We start from the raw sequence: 13,204 nt of genomic DNA, 5'->3' as shown, positions 1-13,204 counted from the left end.
TAATTTTGGCTGCTCTGTAAATGTCTTCTAAGATAGTTTGATTTGTTAGAAAATTTAAGATCAAATTACTTTATCTTAGCACTTTGAAAATAGTTTAGTCTTGGGTTTCTGTTGTTGCTAATTCATAATTCAGATAAGCTTTTTGTTGAATTACCCCTTTTTTGGTAGTCTATTATTCATGGAGCTAATTTTAAAGTCTTGGTCCCTGGTTCACAGTTTTACTACAGTTTGAGTATGCATTACTACTTATTGAGCTTTTACAGTGGACAGTTATCAATTATGCATATTTGAATATTGTCTTTTCTCCTTTTGTAAGGCAGCTTCCTCTCTTCCCAGTTAGCCTGGTCAGGCTCACCTTGTTGAGGATCCTGACTGTGTTTGCCTCTGTTAACAATAAGTTTTAGTTCTCAAGACTTGTACAGTTAAGCCAGCCATAATCTCAGCTTAGGTGAGATTGGCAAAGGAGCACATGCAATCACAACTTTTAGCTGAGGAACTAATGGTTGCTGGGGAAGAGAAACTTGATATTCTTCAGAAAACAGGTCCGAGAGAATGTCGTGTTGCAGTTGATGTCCCTGCCCCCATACAAATGCAATACCAAGTGGACTTAGTAAGTTAAAGCAAAAAGAAGTGTGTGAAGTTGGGAGGCAGAGATGTGGAGGACTGTGGTAGTGGTCGGGGGAAGGAGTGGGCAGTGATCCAGTTAACATTTATTTGTATACATGTGGGAAGTTCTCAAATAGTAAATTAAAGAACATGTTCTATTAGGCGTTCTTTACATTTTAAAAAATGATTCGTATTCTCATATTTTCTTTTATCTTGAGATATAATGAAGTCATGAGCTACTACCATAGAATCAGATTTTTTACTTCATCTAATTTACTCAAATTTTACTATAACTTTGCAAGTGAGAAATTTCTCACTTTCCATGCTTCTGATTTTTTACCTTTTCTTTTTTAGTGTTGTTTGAGATGATAATTACTGTGACATTCGAACTGACAAGATGGTGATTGTACTTATGAGCATGAGTGATGGTCAGGTCTGGGTCGCAGTTAGGCATAGGAACACATTTACTTGATAGTAATCTGTGCAGGTTAAAATTACCATGTCTGTACACTGTTTTAAAAACAACTTACAGAATATAATCCTTACTCAGTCTCAAGCCTTAATTACTACATTCTGTTTTCTAACTGGTCATGTCTGATTCCTATTTTGGTAATGTAAATGACATTTCAAGAAAGCCCAATGTCTACAATCATTACCTCAAGGGATTAACCCATATTGGACTCTGGGAGTACAGAAATGGTTCTTGCAACTTTAGTGCATAGAAGGTTGAATTCACATATGTATCTTGAAAACTAGGCCTCAAAGGATTAACCCATATTGGACTCTGGGAGTACAGAAATGGTTCTTGCAACTTTAGTGCATAGAAGGTTGAATTCACATATGTATCTTGAAAACTAGGCAAAAATAGATTTATAACATCTTTCAAAGCTGATGTGTCCTTTTGTCTGTATTGCATCCTTCCTCATTACCGAATATTACCCATTTTTTTGGTCTCCTTTCTGCCTTTTTGGGCTTGACCTGCCCTACGCTCGTTTACTTTAGTCATGCATACGTTATAGGTCAGGGAGGGTCTACAGATAAGGGAGAAACACGCAGGCTTTTTTCTGAGTCGGCTCACCACATTGAATATTATACTTTCCAGGTCCACCAGGGTTTTTCCCCAGATTTCATTTTTCTTTGCAGCTGAATAAATCTCCATTGTATATATTAGCATGTTTTCATTGTCTTTCCATCTTCTTGTAGATATTTAGTCTGGTTCCTTTTTTATTTTTATTTAGTTCCATAGTGAATAGAGCAGTAATGAACTGTTATATCTATATCTATAGATATAGATATATAGATAGATGTGTAAGGATTTAAAGTTCTTTGGACATATGCCTAGAAGAGGTTATAACTTAAGTTTTCTAAAGTTATTTATTTACTTATTTTCTTATGTATTTGAAAAGCATCAGAATCTTAAAGAAACAGGACAAACAAAAAAACAAAAACTTGAATTTAAAGACGATAAGATCTAAATTTAATCACATAGGTAAATGATGGTGTTCAGATAATAAGGTCTCAAAATTTTCCTCATATTTACCTGATATGAGAACATTTATTTTGTAAATGCAATAAATAAATGTCATGATAAAGCTAGGCAATTAGATTTTTCAATGTAGGTTTTTAAAAGATATTTTTTATGTGTATGGGTGTTTTTTTATTTCAGGTGTGCACAGTGTCTAGGGGCCAGAAAAGGGCATTGGATCCACAAACTTGAGTTATACATGCTTATAATTTGCCATTTGGGTTCTGAGAACTGAACCCAGATCCTCTGCAAGAGTAACAAGTGTTCTTAATCTCTCTAGACCCTTATAATGAATTTTAAAAATGGACTTGGTGTTGGTTGTTTGGTCTTGTTCTGTATCTCTGACTGGCTTGCACTCACAGTCTTCTTGTTTCTGCCTTCAAGTACTGTGACACTGAATAAGCTCAGTCTTAACATCGTCAATAATTGTTGACTGTTCAGTTTTACTTAGACTAGTTTGAATGTAATAGTAGTATTTTAGTTGTTCAACAGACTGAGGAAGATGCTCATTTTCAGGTATGTATGTCCTGTGTGACTATATGAGGATATCCGAGATACATTTCTTCAGCCAGAGAGGGTACCAGCCAGACTAAAGAAATGATTCACTCAAGTCTTGTTTGGTGAATTGGTGGATTTAATTATGGTAATTTACAGGATCATGGACAACTTACAGGTGTAATACCACCAAGAAATAATCATGTATATCATCCCTCCCCTCACTTCCCAAACCAACAGTTAACTTCTCTGGGGTATAACTGTGTTTGTGAGTTCTCTTCATTACACAAAGGAATATTAGTTGACCCAATCTTGGGAGTGTCTCCTGTGGGTGATCACAACTGTTCTGATCTTAAGATGGCAAGGTCATACCATTCCTGGAGAAGAGAGTTCCACACATATGGCGTGAAGAATTGTGTTTCACACTTTTTCGGAATGCATTTGTTAGGGGCGTGTGTGTGTGTGTGTGTGTGTTTGTGTATGCGCGCGCAAGCTTGGGAGTAGGTAGATGTGGAAGTGAGGCTAGAAGAGAGCCTTGGGTGTTTTTCTTTAGGTAGTATCTACTTTTTTTGTTTTTAGAATGAGTTTCTCACTGCCTAGAACTTGCTAAGTAGGCTAGACTGGCTAGCCAATGAGCCTAGGGATCTGCTACCACACCAGATCTAAGATTACCCATGTCCAACACAATTCTGGGTTAAAAAAAAAAAAAAAAGAAGTGCATTCTGAGAATTGAAGGTAGGTTTTCATGTTTGTAGTGGAATGTTGGGTTGTTACACCTCTCTTAGTACCTTCAAGTAGAATGTAAGCTGCACCTACTTCACAAATGGTTTTCATTCATAAATGGTACTGTAGTCTTTATGTATGGTGCTTTCTAAATGAAAACAAGAACCCCTGCTATCTGCAGCCTTTCAGGAGACTATCGCAATCATGCAAATAGTTTTAAAGTTAGTGCCAGTTAGTTTTATGCGAGTCTTGGTAACGTGTTCTTTGTGATTTAGGTGGTCTTGGAGGCATCGGAATGGGACTTGGTCCAGGTGGACAACCTATTAGTGCCAGCCAGCTCAACATAACTGGTGTAATGGGGAATTTGGGTCCAAGTGGTAAGTTTTTCTTAAAACATTTGTAAGTGATCTATTTCGCTGTTTAATAAAGCTTATATTTATTAGTCTTAGTGCTTAGAGAACTCTGTTTTAGAGATGTTGAGGATGTTAATTCTGTCTGAAAAAGAGAAGGATCCTTGTAAGAGCCGCTGACATGAAAAGAGGGCAGATATAGGTCGGAGTGGCCTCTGGGGCCAGGCATGTGAAAGGAAACTCTTCAGTATGTGCATGCTGACATGGCTTTAAGTAGATGAATTCTCCACATAGCGCCTCTACATCGTGGAATATAGAGTCTGTGAAATGGGTGACAACATGGCATAGCATAGGCAATTTAAATGTATTACATTTGGAAGGTAGCTTTGAAGTAGCTATTTGCCTGCTAGTTGAACTCTTAATTATCTTTAGAAATTGGCTTTCCAACTTTTTAATTTCAGCAAACTTCATTCTTTCAAGTTTGTTGAAAACCCTAACATGATTTTACTTATGTGATTGTTTCCCAGTGTCTACTGTATTACAAAAAACTTTAAATTGTAAAAATTAACTAATTTATTTGAAAATCATGATTAACTCTGATGCCAATCTTAACCCTAAAAGTTATATTCAATGTATATAATATGAAACATGTAATTAACATAAGTATTATTTTTAAGAAAATAAAGTATTTCTAATAAGAGTGAGAAGAGTGATTCTGTTTTTGACATCTCCCCATAGTGTTTGGGTTAATGTAAATAGCTGTACTGCTGTGTCTGCATTTGGGTTTGCTGTGATAGCATGCATTGGGTAGTTTATGGAAAGATTCACATTGTTTTTATGAGAGGATGAGGGGAAGCAGTCATGTAATTCAGAAATATTGAGTTATGGAAATTATTTTGAGCTCTTGACCTTCAAAGGTTACCAGACTGTCCTTTGAGAATTGCATTTCAGTTTATGGGCTGATAAACGCGTCATAGTCTTTTTGTTGGGATGATACAAACTTTATAATTGATAAGGTAGTGATGGAGATCTTTCTCATTCTAAGGCAACCCCCTTTTCCTTATTTGTTTTAGGATATCACACCCTTCCCAAACAAGCTATTTGCTATTGATTTGACCAGCCTGTTAGCTGCTGTGTTTAAAGGCATCTTTGCTTTGTAGTCTTAATCTCTAAATCTTCTATGTAACATCACTGTATCTGAAAGAGTACATACTGGTTCTAGTTACTCTCTGACTGAATGTTGTATGTGAACAGTAAATTTCTTTTCTGGTGCTCAGAGGCCTGTTTTGAAGTTTGGTGACTGGTTAGCCACTATGAAATAGCTCTGTAAACCATCCTTCTATATACACCCTGTACCTGCTTCTCTAGTGTTCCATTGTGACTAAACCAATGGTATTTACTTTGCTATAATGTCATTCGTTAGTCACAAAATAAGATTTACTGAAAGTCCATACTATGTATTTTATTTGAGGTATGGGAATGGATGGTCCGGGTTTTGGAGGAGTGAATAGAATTGGAGGAGGTATGTATAAGTATTTGTTTCTGCATGTACTCATCGCCATTTTAAAGAAACTAGAAACTGTTGAGAATTGTAGAAAAAAGTCATGGTTTATCGTTGGCTCATATTCTAAAGGCTGTTGGCAAACATTGAGCCTAATACACCCTTAAAGGAAGGTGCTGTGTTAAACTATCTGCTCAACATGAAATGGAGGAAGCGCTTACTGGTGACTTAACATTTCCAAAATGTACTGTTCATCTACAGAGCTACAGTCAAGTCTCACAACTATTCTCTATTTCATAGGAGTTGGATTTGGTGGTCTGGAAGCAATGAATAGCATGGCAGGCTTTGGTGGAGTTGGCCGAATGGGAGGTAGGTGAATGTACTTAGGGGGTATATTATCTTTGCTTTCCCTAATATTGAGATACTTACCTCACACACACACACACACACATGGGTATGGATGCTGTAGAAGTCTTCAGAAGGCACATGGGCACTAGAGAACACTTGTAAACATGGCAGGAAGGGGGATGGGTAGTGGGGTGTGTAGTGAGTATATGAAGTTGGTATGCCACACACTGTTTTGAATTGGTAACTTCTGATTTTTTTCTCCTCAGTTTAGCTTAGACAGTGGTTTTAGACAGCCTCAATGGTTGTCCATGCATTGATATGCTTGAAGAAGGGTTAATTTGTTGTACATCTTTTCAGAGCTATACCGCGGTGCAATGACTAGTAGCATGGAGCGAGATTTCGGACGTGGTGATATTGGATTAAGTCGAGGCTTTGGAGAGTCCTTTGGTAGACTTGGTAGGGTTGGTTGTATACTTTTTTCCTTTTGCAGGTCATAGTCTTAGCTGTTCTTTTCGGTGTTAAAAATAATCTTTAAAAAGTTATAATTTACATAGTTTGTTACTAGAAGAAGGGATTTTAATTTCATGGTTCTCTTTTACAATATCTTGAATATTTTAAGTCTATTTCCAGAAAATTTTATGTTTAGTTATTTGTGAGTATAGTACTTTGGGCATTTTGAAGTGTCATTATTTAAATTAATTAGTTTATTATCTTTTTATCCTTGTTTAGGCAGTGCAATGATTGGAGGGTTTGCAGGAAGAATAGGAGCTTCTAACATGGGTCCAGTAGGAACTGGAATAAGTAGGTTTAAATTTTAATAGAATTTACTGAATAGTATATGAGTGCTTGCAAGGAGTTTGCAAGAGTAGTTATTGTAGTACAGTAATAGTTTGCTTTTATGTGTTAATGTGTCTTACCATATTTTGAGAAACTTCAATGAGTCATAGCTTGATTGATGTTTGAAAATTAACTATTTATTTATTTGTTTGTTTATTTTGATATTTCTCAACTAACACAAGAATGCATACTCAGTAGCCAGTCCATGAACTATCTTTCCATACCCATATCATAAACTGCTATTTCTTGAACTCCAGCCTCAATTCTGCTTTATTTTGCCTACTAGCTACTAGTTTGTTTCATCTGTACACCTTATGTCTTCTGGCAGATGGAGACAAAACACCAAATTTTAGGGACTTCCTGAAGTTGAGGAATAAGAATGAAGAGATGATTGCTTTTCTCTCTTCCTAGACCTTTCAAAACCATGGGTGTGTTGCAGCTCTAGAGAATGCCCAATACTCCCATCAGCCCCTGCTCCCACATGGTAAACCTCACAGAAAGTCTGCACAGGAGACTGAGTTTGTGTCAGGTGTTGCTGACTTGGCGGTGTCTGTGAAATCTCCATACCTTACTGGCTTCCTTTGGGTGGTGAAATTTTAGGAAACAGGAAGTCAGCTTACTAAGTGTGAATTCTGAAATCCTGTCCACTGGATACATTTGCTTTTCATGTGCTTCTCTTTTTATTTCCTGCTCTGCCCTCCATTCTGCAGTGTTTGTTCATTTTCCTCAGTATCGTCCTCACCTTTCCTTTTATCTCAGTGTTTACATCTCTGTTTCCCCGTTACTGTCAGTAACAGAGAGCCAGCTGGCAAGTCTTAGTACTTTTCAATATTCATGTAGGAATATTAGTGAGGAGAATGAGATGAGAGTAATTGTCTGATTACTGAAGTTGAATTCGATATCAGAATTGAAGTTGTGTGGGAAACAGAGCTTCACATACTGAGGTAAAAGGTGAGCAAGGAGAGGACGAAGCTCGGGAGCATGGTGAGAGGACGGTGTGCTAGAGTGTGATGATACATTCATCTCTGGGCCTTGGTTTCAACAGTTACTGTATTTACTATTGCAAAATGTAAGAATTAAAAGCTATTGTAATATGAAAGTGATTGGAAGGTTCAAATATGTGTTTTCTTATTAGAATATTATTTTATAGAGGCACATGTAATTATACCGTGACTAAAGTTAAGTTTTCTCAAGTAACTAAATGTATACCAAAACCTATTGTTTTATTTTCGGTATGAAAATAATTTTGTTATAGAAATGAATTTTTCTCTCCATTTTCAAAACTGATTATTCTTTATTCCTTCCTCTCTTGTCTTTCCTTTTGCTATTTTTGTTTTGTTTTTAAAACTTGAAACTCCCGACTCCTGCCCTTGTTGGCACTGCAGGCGGCAGCATGAGTGGCATGAGCACTGTGACGGGAGGCATGGGCATGGGCCTGGACCGCATGAGCTCCAGCTTTGACAGGATGGGGCCAGGCATCGGAGCCATATTGGAAAGGAGCATTGACGTAGACCGAGGGTTTTTATCTGGTCCCATGGGAAGTGGAATGAGAGACAGATTAGGCTCCAAAGGCAACCAGATATTTGTTAGAAATGTAAGTGAATAAATGTATTGCAAAGTTAAAGTTCTATTTCTATCTTTTTCTCTCTCCATATGAAATAATTTATTATTATTTTATTATTTCCATGTATATGAAAATAAAAATATTATATATAACATGTGTTACTAATTGTTTTCTCATTTTAGCTTCCTTTTGACTTGACTTGGCAGAAATTAAAAGAGAAATTCAGCCAATGTGGTAAGTATACCAGTAGCTGCAGATTATGCTGATATTTCTTATGGGGAAATTTTGATTTTTTTAAACTTTGAAATACCATGTTGAGATCTTGGCTTATCCCAGTCATGGTCTTGTCTGATTCAACCTCAGATGAGTAATAGTTTTGCTGTCTGGTAGATTAGAACAAACAACAGGGCTTACTTAGTACAAATTCACTCAACAGGGAAACCTGTCATCACTTATAAAACATTCTTTTTTTTATTACCAGATATTAAAGAAGTTGATGGTTTTGCATTGGTGGCTTTTTTTCCTACGAGAAACAAAAGTAAATAAATGGCCTATTTACTTCCTTGCTGATGCAGAGTTGATAGGAGAGCCATTCTGTATACTGTATTGCTTGCACACCATAGAAACCTTAAGCTAGTAGCATAGGACTCTGTTAGACACAGATATGTTTTGGTGGCTCTTCTAGTGCTTTGGAAACTTTTCTTCACTATCACGAGATTAGCTACAAATCTTAATGTTTCCTTAGGTTTGTATATTGGCTGGTTTATTAATTTCAAATAAAGCCTTTTCTGTACCATGCTCATTTTTTAAATATCTTAATTGGTAAAGCTCCTCCTCCTCCTCTGTGTATGTGTGTGTGTGTTTGAAACGGAGGGAGGAGGGGGAGAGAGAGAATGAAAATAAGGGAATTGTATGGTCAGCACAGAGCAACAGTTTTCCTTCTATTACATAAAATCCCAGCCTAAAATCACAGTAGAAAGGCACACATACAGCACGTTATGCTGGAGGACGGCTGAAAGTGGTACACTTGGCCTCTTACAGTTCACAGAGAGTGAAAAACTACCTGCCTCCATAGTGCTGAATTAAAGTTGTGCACCACCATCCGTAACATATTGAGTATTTTTAGAGGCATAAAATAATAGATAACTTTAGTGTTCTTCTACAATAATAATAACTTTCCTAGCTGAGGCTGGTGGTCTAGCCTGTAATTCTAGCTAGTTGGTGGGAGACTGAGGCAGGATTCCCCAAGTTCAAGGCCTGTCTGGGCCACAGAATCAATTCAAAACCAGCTTGGACAATTTAATGAGACTGTCTCAACATAAAAATAAAAGCCAAGAGAGGGTAGAGGACACTGGGAAGACATATGGCCCACTGAGTCCACTAACAAGGCTCTTCACATGGGCTCCAGAAGTGAAATAGCAGTCCTGGGGTCTGTATGTTCTGCACCAGATTATGGCTGTTAGTTTGGTGTTTTGTGGGACTCCTAACAGTGGGAACATTTGTATCCCTGGCTCTTTTGCCTGCTTTTGGGAATCTTCTTCCTTTAGAGTTGCCTTGATATGAGGGCTTTTGCCTTGCCTTACTGTATCTTGTTTTGTCCTTTTTTTGGCTGTCGCCTCTTGGAGGACTGCTGTTTCTGAAGAGGAAATGGAGGGAGAGTAGATCTGCAGGAGCAGCAGGGAGGTGGGGGAGTGGAGGGAGAGGAAACTGTAGTTGGGATGTATTAGAGAGGAATCTGTTTTCAATAAAAATTAAAAAAAATCAAAAGAAGTTATACAGAACTACAAGAGATGGAATTGCTTAGTGGTAGGGTGCTTGCCTATCATTTGTGAGTCTCTAGGTTCAGTTCCAAGTACTTAAGGGAAAAATAATGAAGGAAATAAAAAGCCTTTGTGGGTTCCTCTCAGGAATAGTTTTATCTACAGGATTAGTTTCTTTATATCTGTATTTATTTTAGCTTTTATTATAATAATTTACTAATTTTCTTTAACCACAGATTGAGGCTCTTTAGGGTAATTCTTACCTGTTTAAGCTAGTACCTTTTATTATCTGTGTATCTAAAAGAGTTATAATATGTTCACAAATACTCTGATTAAACCTCATTCCGTTATTTATTTTCTCTAAGTCTATGATCACTGCGTTTTTGGCAGTCTGCTGGACCTTTGGAGGTGAACAAAACCAAATACTGAAGTTTTCAAAGACGCTACACTGTGACTATGTCTGGGTGTTCTTTTATGGCTCTTTTATTTTACATTAATTTCAAATTTTAGGAAGAGTCAGTTCTGATGAAAACCTAGTCAAAAGCAAGTGAGTCGGCAGTTGTTTGGAAAGGTGTTGGGGGCCTGTGGAGTGTGTGTACATACATCCTTTAAGGAATGCTCTTTTGAGGTCAGTAGGAGCAACACTTAACAGCCAAAGCTAGGGCTGAGGTAGCATTGACAGATGGTAGTAATGGGAAGGTGCTTTGTGAGAAGAGAAAGTATCCAAGTCTGCATTTAAAAGTAGTAGCTAAATGAAAATGGACTCACGCTTTTCTTCTATTCTTCCCCCTTTGAATCAACTGATTGTCGTAGGGTTTCTGTTGCTGTAATGAGATGACCAAAAAGCAAGTAGGAGAGAACAGGGCTTATTTGGCTTATACTTCCATATTGCTGTTCATTATTGGAGGAAGTCAGGAAAGGAACTCAAATGGGCCAGGATTCTGGAGACACGAACTGATGCAGAAGTCATGGAGGGGTACTGCTTACTGGTTTGCTTCCCATGCCTTGCTCAGCCTGCTTTCTTACAGAACTCAGGACCACCAGCTCAGGGTTGGCACTGCCCACCATAGGCTGGGCCCTCCCACATTGATCATTAATTGAGAAAACATCTTACAGCTGCATCTTATGGAGACATTTTCTCAACTGAGGCTCCTTCCTCTCTGATGACTCTTAACTTGAGTCAAGTTGACATTCAAAACCAGCCAATACACCAACAGTTAAAAGGTCAATGAGTTTGTTTTGTTATTTTGTTTTGTTTTTACTTTCAAATCTGTTATATTCAATTTTATATTTAGTACTGTATTTCTATAACTCCGTATCATCCCATTTTGTTAAACCCTGAGTTAACATTGATGGCAAAGAAAGTAAGTTGCAGTAATGCAGAATTAAATCTTTATTATCACCAGAGCATTATCGGACATGCTTGAAATGAACCAATAGTTTCCTGCCATAGCAGACTGTGTATGAATCCTAGAGTTTTTCTGTTTTAATATAGTATTGTTTTTTTTTTTTTTTTTTTTTTTTTGGTTTTTTTTTTTTTTTTTGAGACAGGGTTTCTCTGTGTAGCCCTGGCTGTCCTGGAACTCACTCTGTAGACCAGGCTGGCCTCGAACTCAGAAATCCGCCTGCCTCTGCCTCCCAAGTGCTGGGATTAAAGGCGTGCGCCACCACCGCCCGGCTAATATAGTATTGTTTTAATCTGACGCAAGCAAGTAATGACCTCTTTAGCCATAAAGGCAGGTGTTTTTGTTTGATTTATGTGCTGTTTTGTTTTCCTGAGTTCAAGTTAGCTAAATAAATGTTCTTGCTGAGGAAGAATCTAGTGGTACTTTAGACACAATATCTGTCAGGAAGTAACTTACTGGTAGATGCCTTGCTAATAAAATGCATGTAGTGAACGGTCTTGGTAGAACAGTCACAATCTTATCAATCTTTATAGTTCAGAAAAGATACTTTCAAATCTCCTTAAAGATGAAGAATAATCGAGAAAATTTCTGTTTCTAAGTTCTAGATTTTAATAAGCCCCAAGAAGGCAACATTGAACTCTGGATAGTAATCTCATAGCTTTATTCAGGCAGGAAATTTTATTATTTATTTATAAATGTATTAGTTTAGCTTATTTTTAGTTGTTGTCGGTGTCAGAATATCCTCAAATATACTCAAATATATACCATTTCCAAAAGTAATAACCTGGACTTAATAAATTGGAAAGCATTCTTTAATTGTGTGTTAAGTAGTTCTCATGCTTGTTCTGTGTGACAGCAGTGTGTCTAATTTGAGATTCTCCTTCTTATAGCAGAGCTTAGTCCTATACAGTTGCTGAAATGTCAGTCTTGTTTTCATTTCCTTGTAATCCTGCAAGACCGTAGGCCATTTGAAGTCACCCTCAGCATGTAAAACATTAGGTAGATTGATTTTAACTGAGACTTTCCCTCAGAAATTATTTATTTTAGAAAGAAAATATGTTTATTTCCGTTTTCGTATGGTTGGGAAATGTGGAGTTTACCTTAGTGTAGTGGTAAGTGCCTGTAGTCTGAGTGCTTAGAATGCCCGAGGAGGGAGGACTGTTTGGGTTATACAATAAATTACAGGTCACCCTGGGCAACTTAGTGACACTTCTGCCTTAAAAAAGATTTAAAAAAAATCTAAACAAACCCAAAAGTTGAGGATGTGATGTGGCTCAGCATTAAACGCCCTTGCCTGGTATGTGAAGGCCTGGGCTTAGCTCCCAAGTCTGGGAAAGAACCAGGCTAGCCAGTGACTTAGGATTCTTTGTGCATCTGTTTTACTTGGGTATCTTGGGGTCTAACCATGAAAACATGTCTGTAGTCTGATCTCTATAGTGTAAGTATCCAAACTGAGAAGTCTCGTGAGTCTTAGCAAAGAGGTCTTATCAAGTAGACCATGAGATCATTGTGAGGTTAGGAGTCTGCATACCTGAGTGGTCATTCCCTTAACCAACAGGGACAGTTTAGTTGGAAAATGGAAAGAGAATCTTGTCTGAAAGATTAAAAGATGGTTTATTCAAGAGAAGGTAACATGTTTTCAAGATACTTGCTCACATAAACCCCATTGTTGCTTATAACCCTATTCTGTGAAACTTAGAAAAACCTAAATTTTTAGGTAAAGAATAAGAGAAGAACCTCCAGCTTCAAAGCTTGTACAATTCTCCACAGTCCTTGGATGTCTCTGCAAGTGCCACCGTAACGGAAGTGCTCCTTTCTGAGTACCAGTTCCTTATATGCTGAAGGATTTTGAATATTGCACTGTCTGCCACTCTACTGGCTCATTTTATGTCAACTTGACAAGCTAGAATTACCTTGAGGGGAGGGAGCCTCAGTTGAAAAATTCCTCCGTAAGATCTGGCCCTAGGCAAACCTGTTGGGCGTTTTCTTAATTAGTCGTTGATGTGTCCATTGTGGGTGATGCCATTCCTGAGCTGGTGATCCTGGTTCTCTAAGAAAGCAGGTTGTGCAAGCCATGAGGAATAAGTCA

General features: G+C 37.6%; 1 protein-coding gene across 4 annotated transcripts in view; it reads left to right on the top strand.

Moving 5' to 3' along the window:
- The window catches only part of Myef2 (myelin expression factor 2), a 39,346-nt gene that overhangs the window by 22,569 nt on the left and 3,573 nt on the right, over positions 1-13,204 (top strand). The window contains exons 10-16 of one of the 4 annotated variants that reach the window (XM_028760043.1): positions 3,625-3,726; positions 5,171-5,221; positions 5,501-5,569; positions 5,906-6,004; positions 6,278-6,349; positions 7,771-7,979; positions 8,132-8,183. In XM_028760043.1, coding sequence (XP_028615876.1) covers positions 3,625-3,726; positions 5,171-5,221; positions 5,501-5,569; positions 5,906-6,004; positions 6,278-6,349; positions 7,771-7,979; positions 8,132-8,183 — 654 coding nt within the window. The remainder of the gene's footprint in view (positions 1-3,624; positions 3,727-5,170; positions 5,222-5,500; positions 5,570-5,905; positions 6,005-6,277; positions 6,350-7,770; positions 7,980-8,131; positions 8,184-13,204) is intronic. The other 3 variants (XM_028760044.1, XM_028760045.1, XM_028760046.1) reach the window with 3 other exon arrangements.

Source organism: Grammomys surdaster, unplaced genomic scaffold, assembly GCF_004785775.1.
Source record: "Grammomys surdaster isolate TR1022 unplaced genomic scaffold, NIH_TR_1.0 126381, whole genome shotgun sequence".
Lineage (NCBI taxonomy): Eukaryota > Metazoa > Chordata > Mammalia > Rodentia > Muridae > Grammomys > Grammomys surdaster.
The sequence above is the reverse complement of the archived record's forward strand: the minus strand, read 5'-3'. Positions and strand labels throughout refer to the sequence as shown.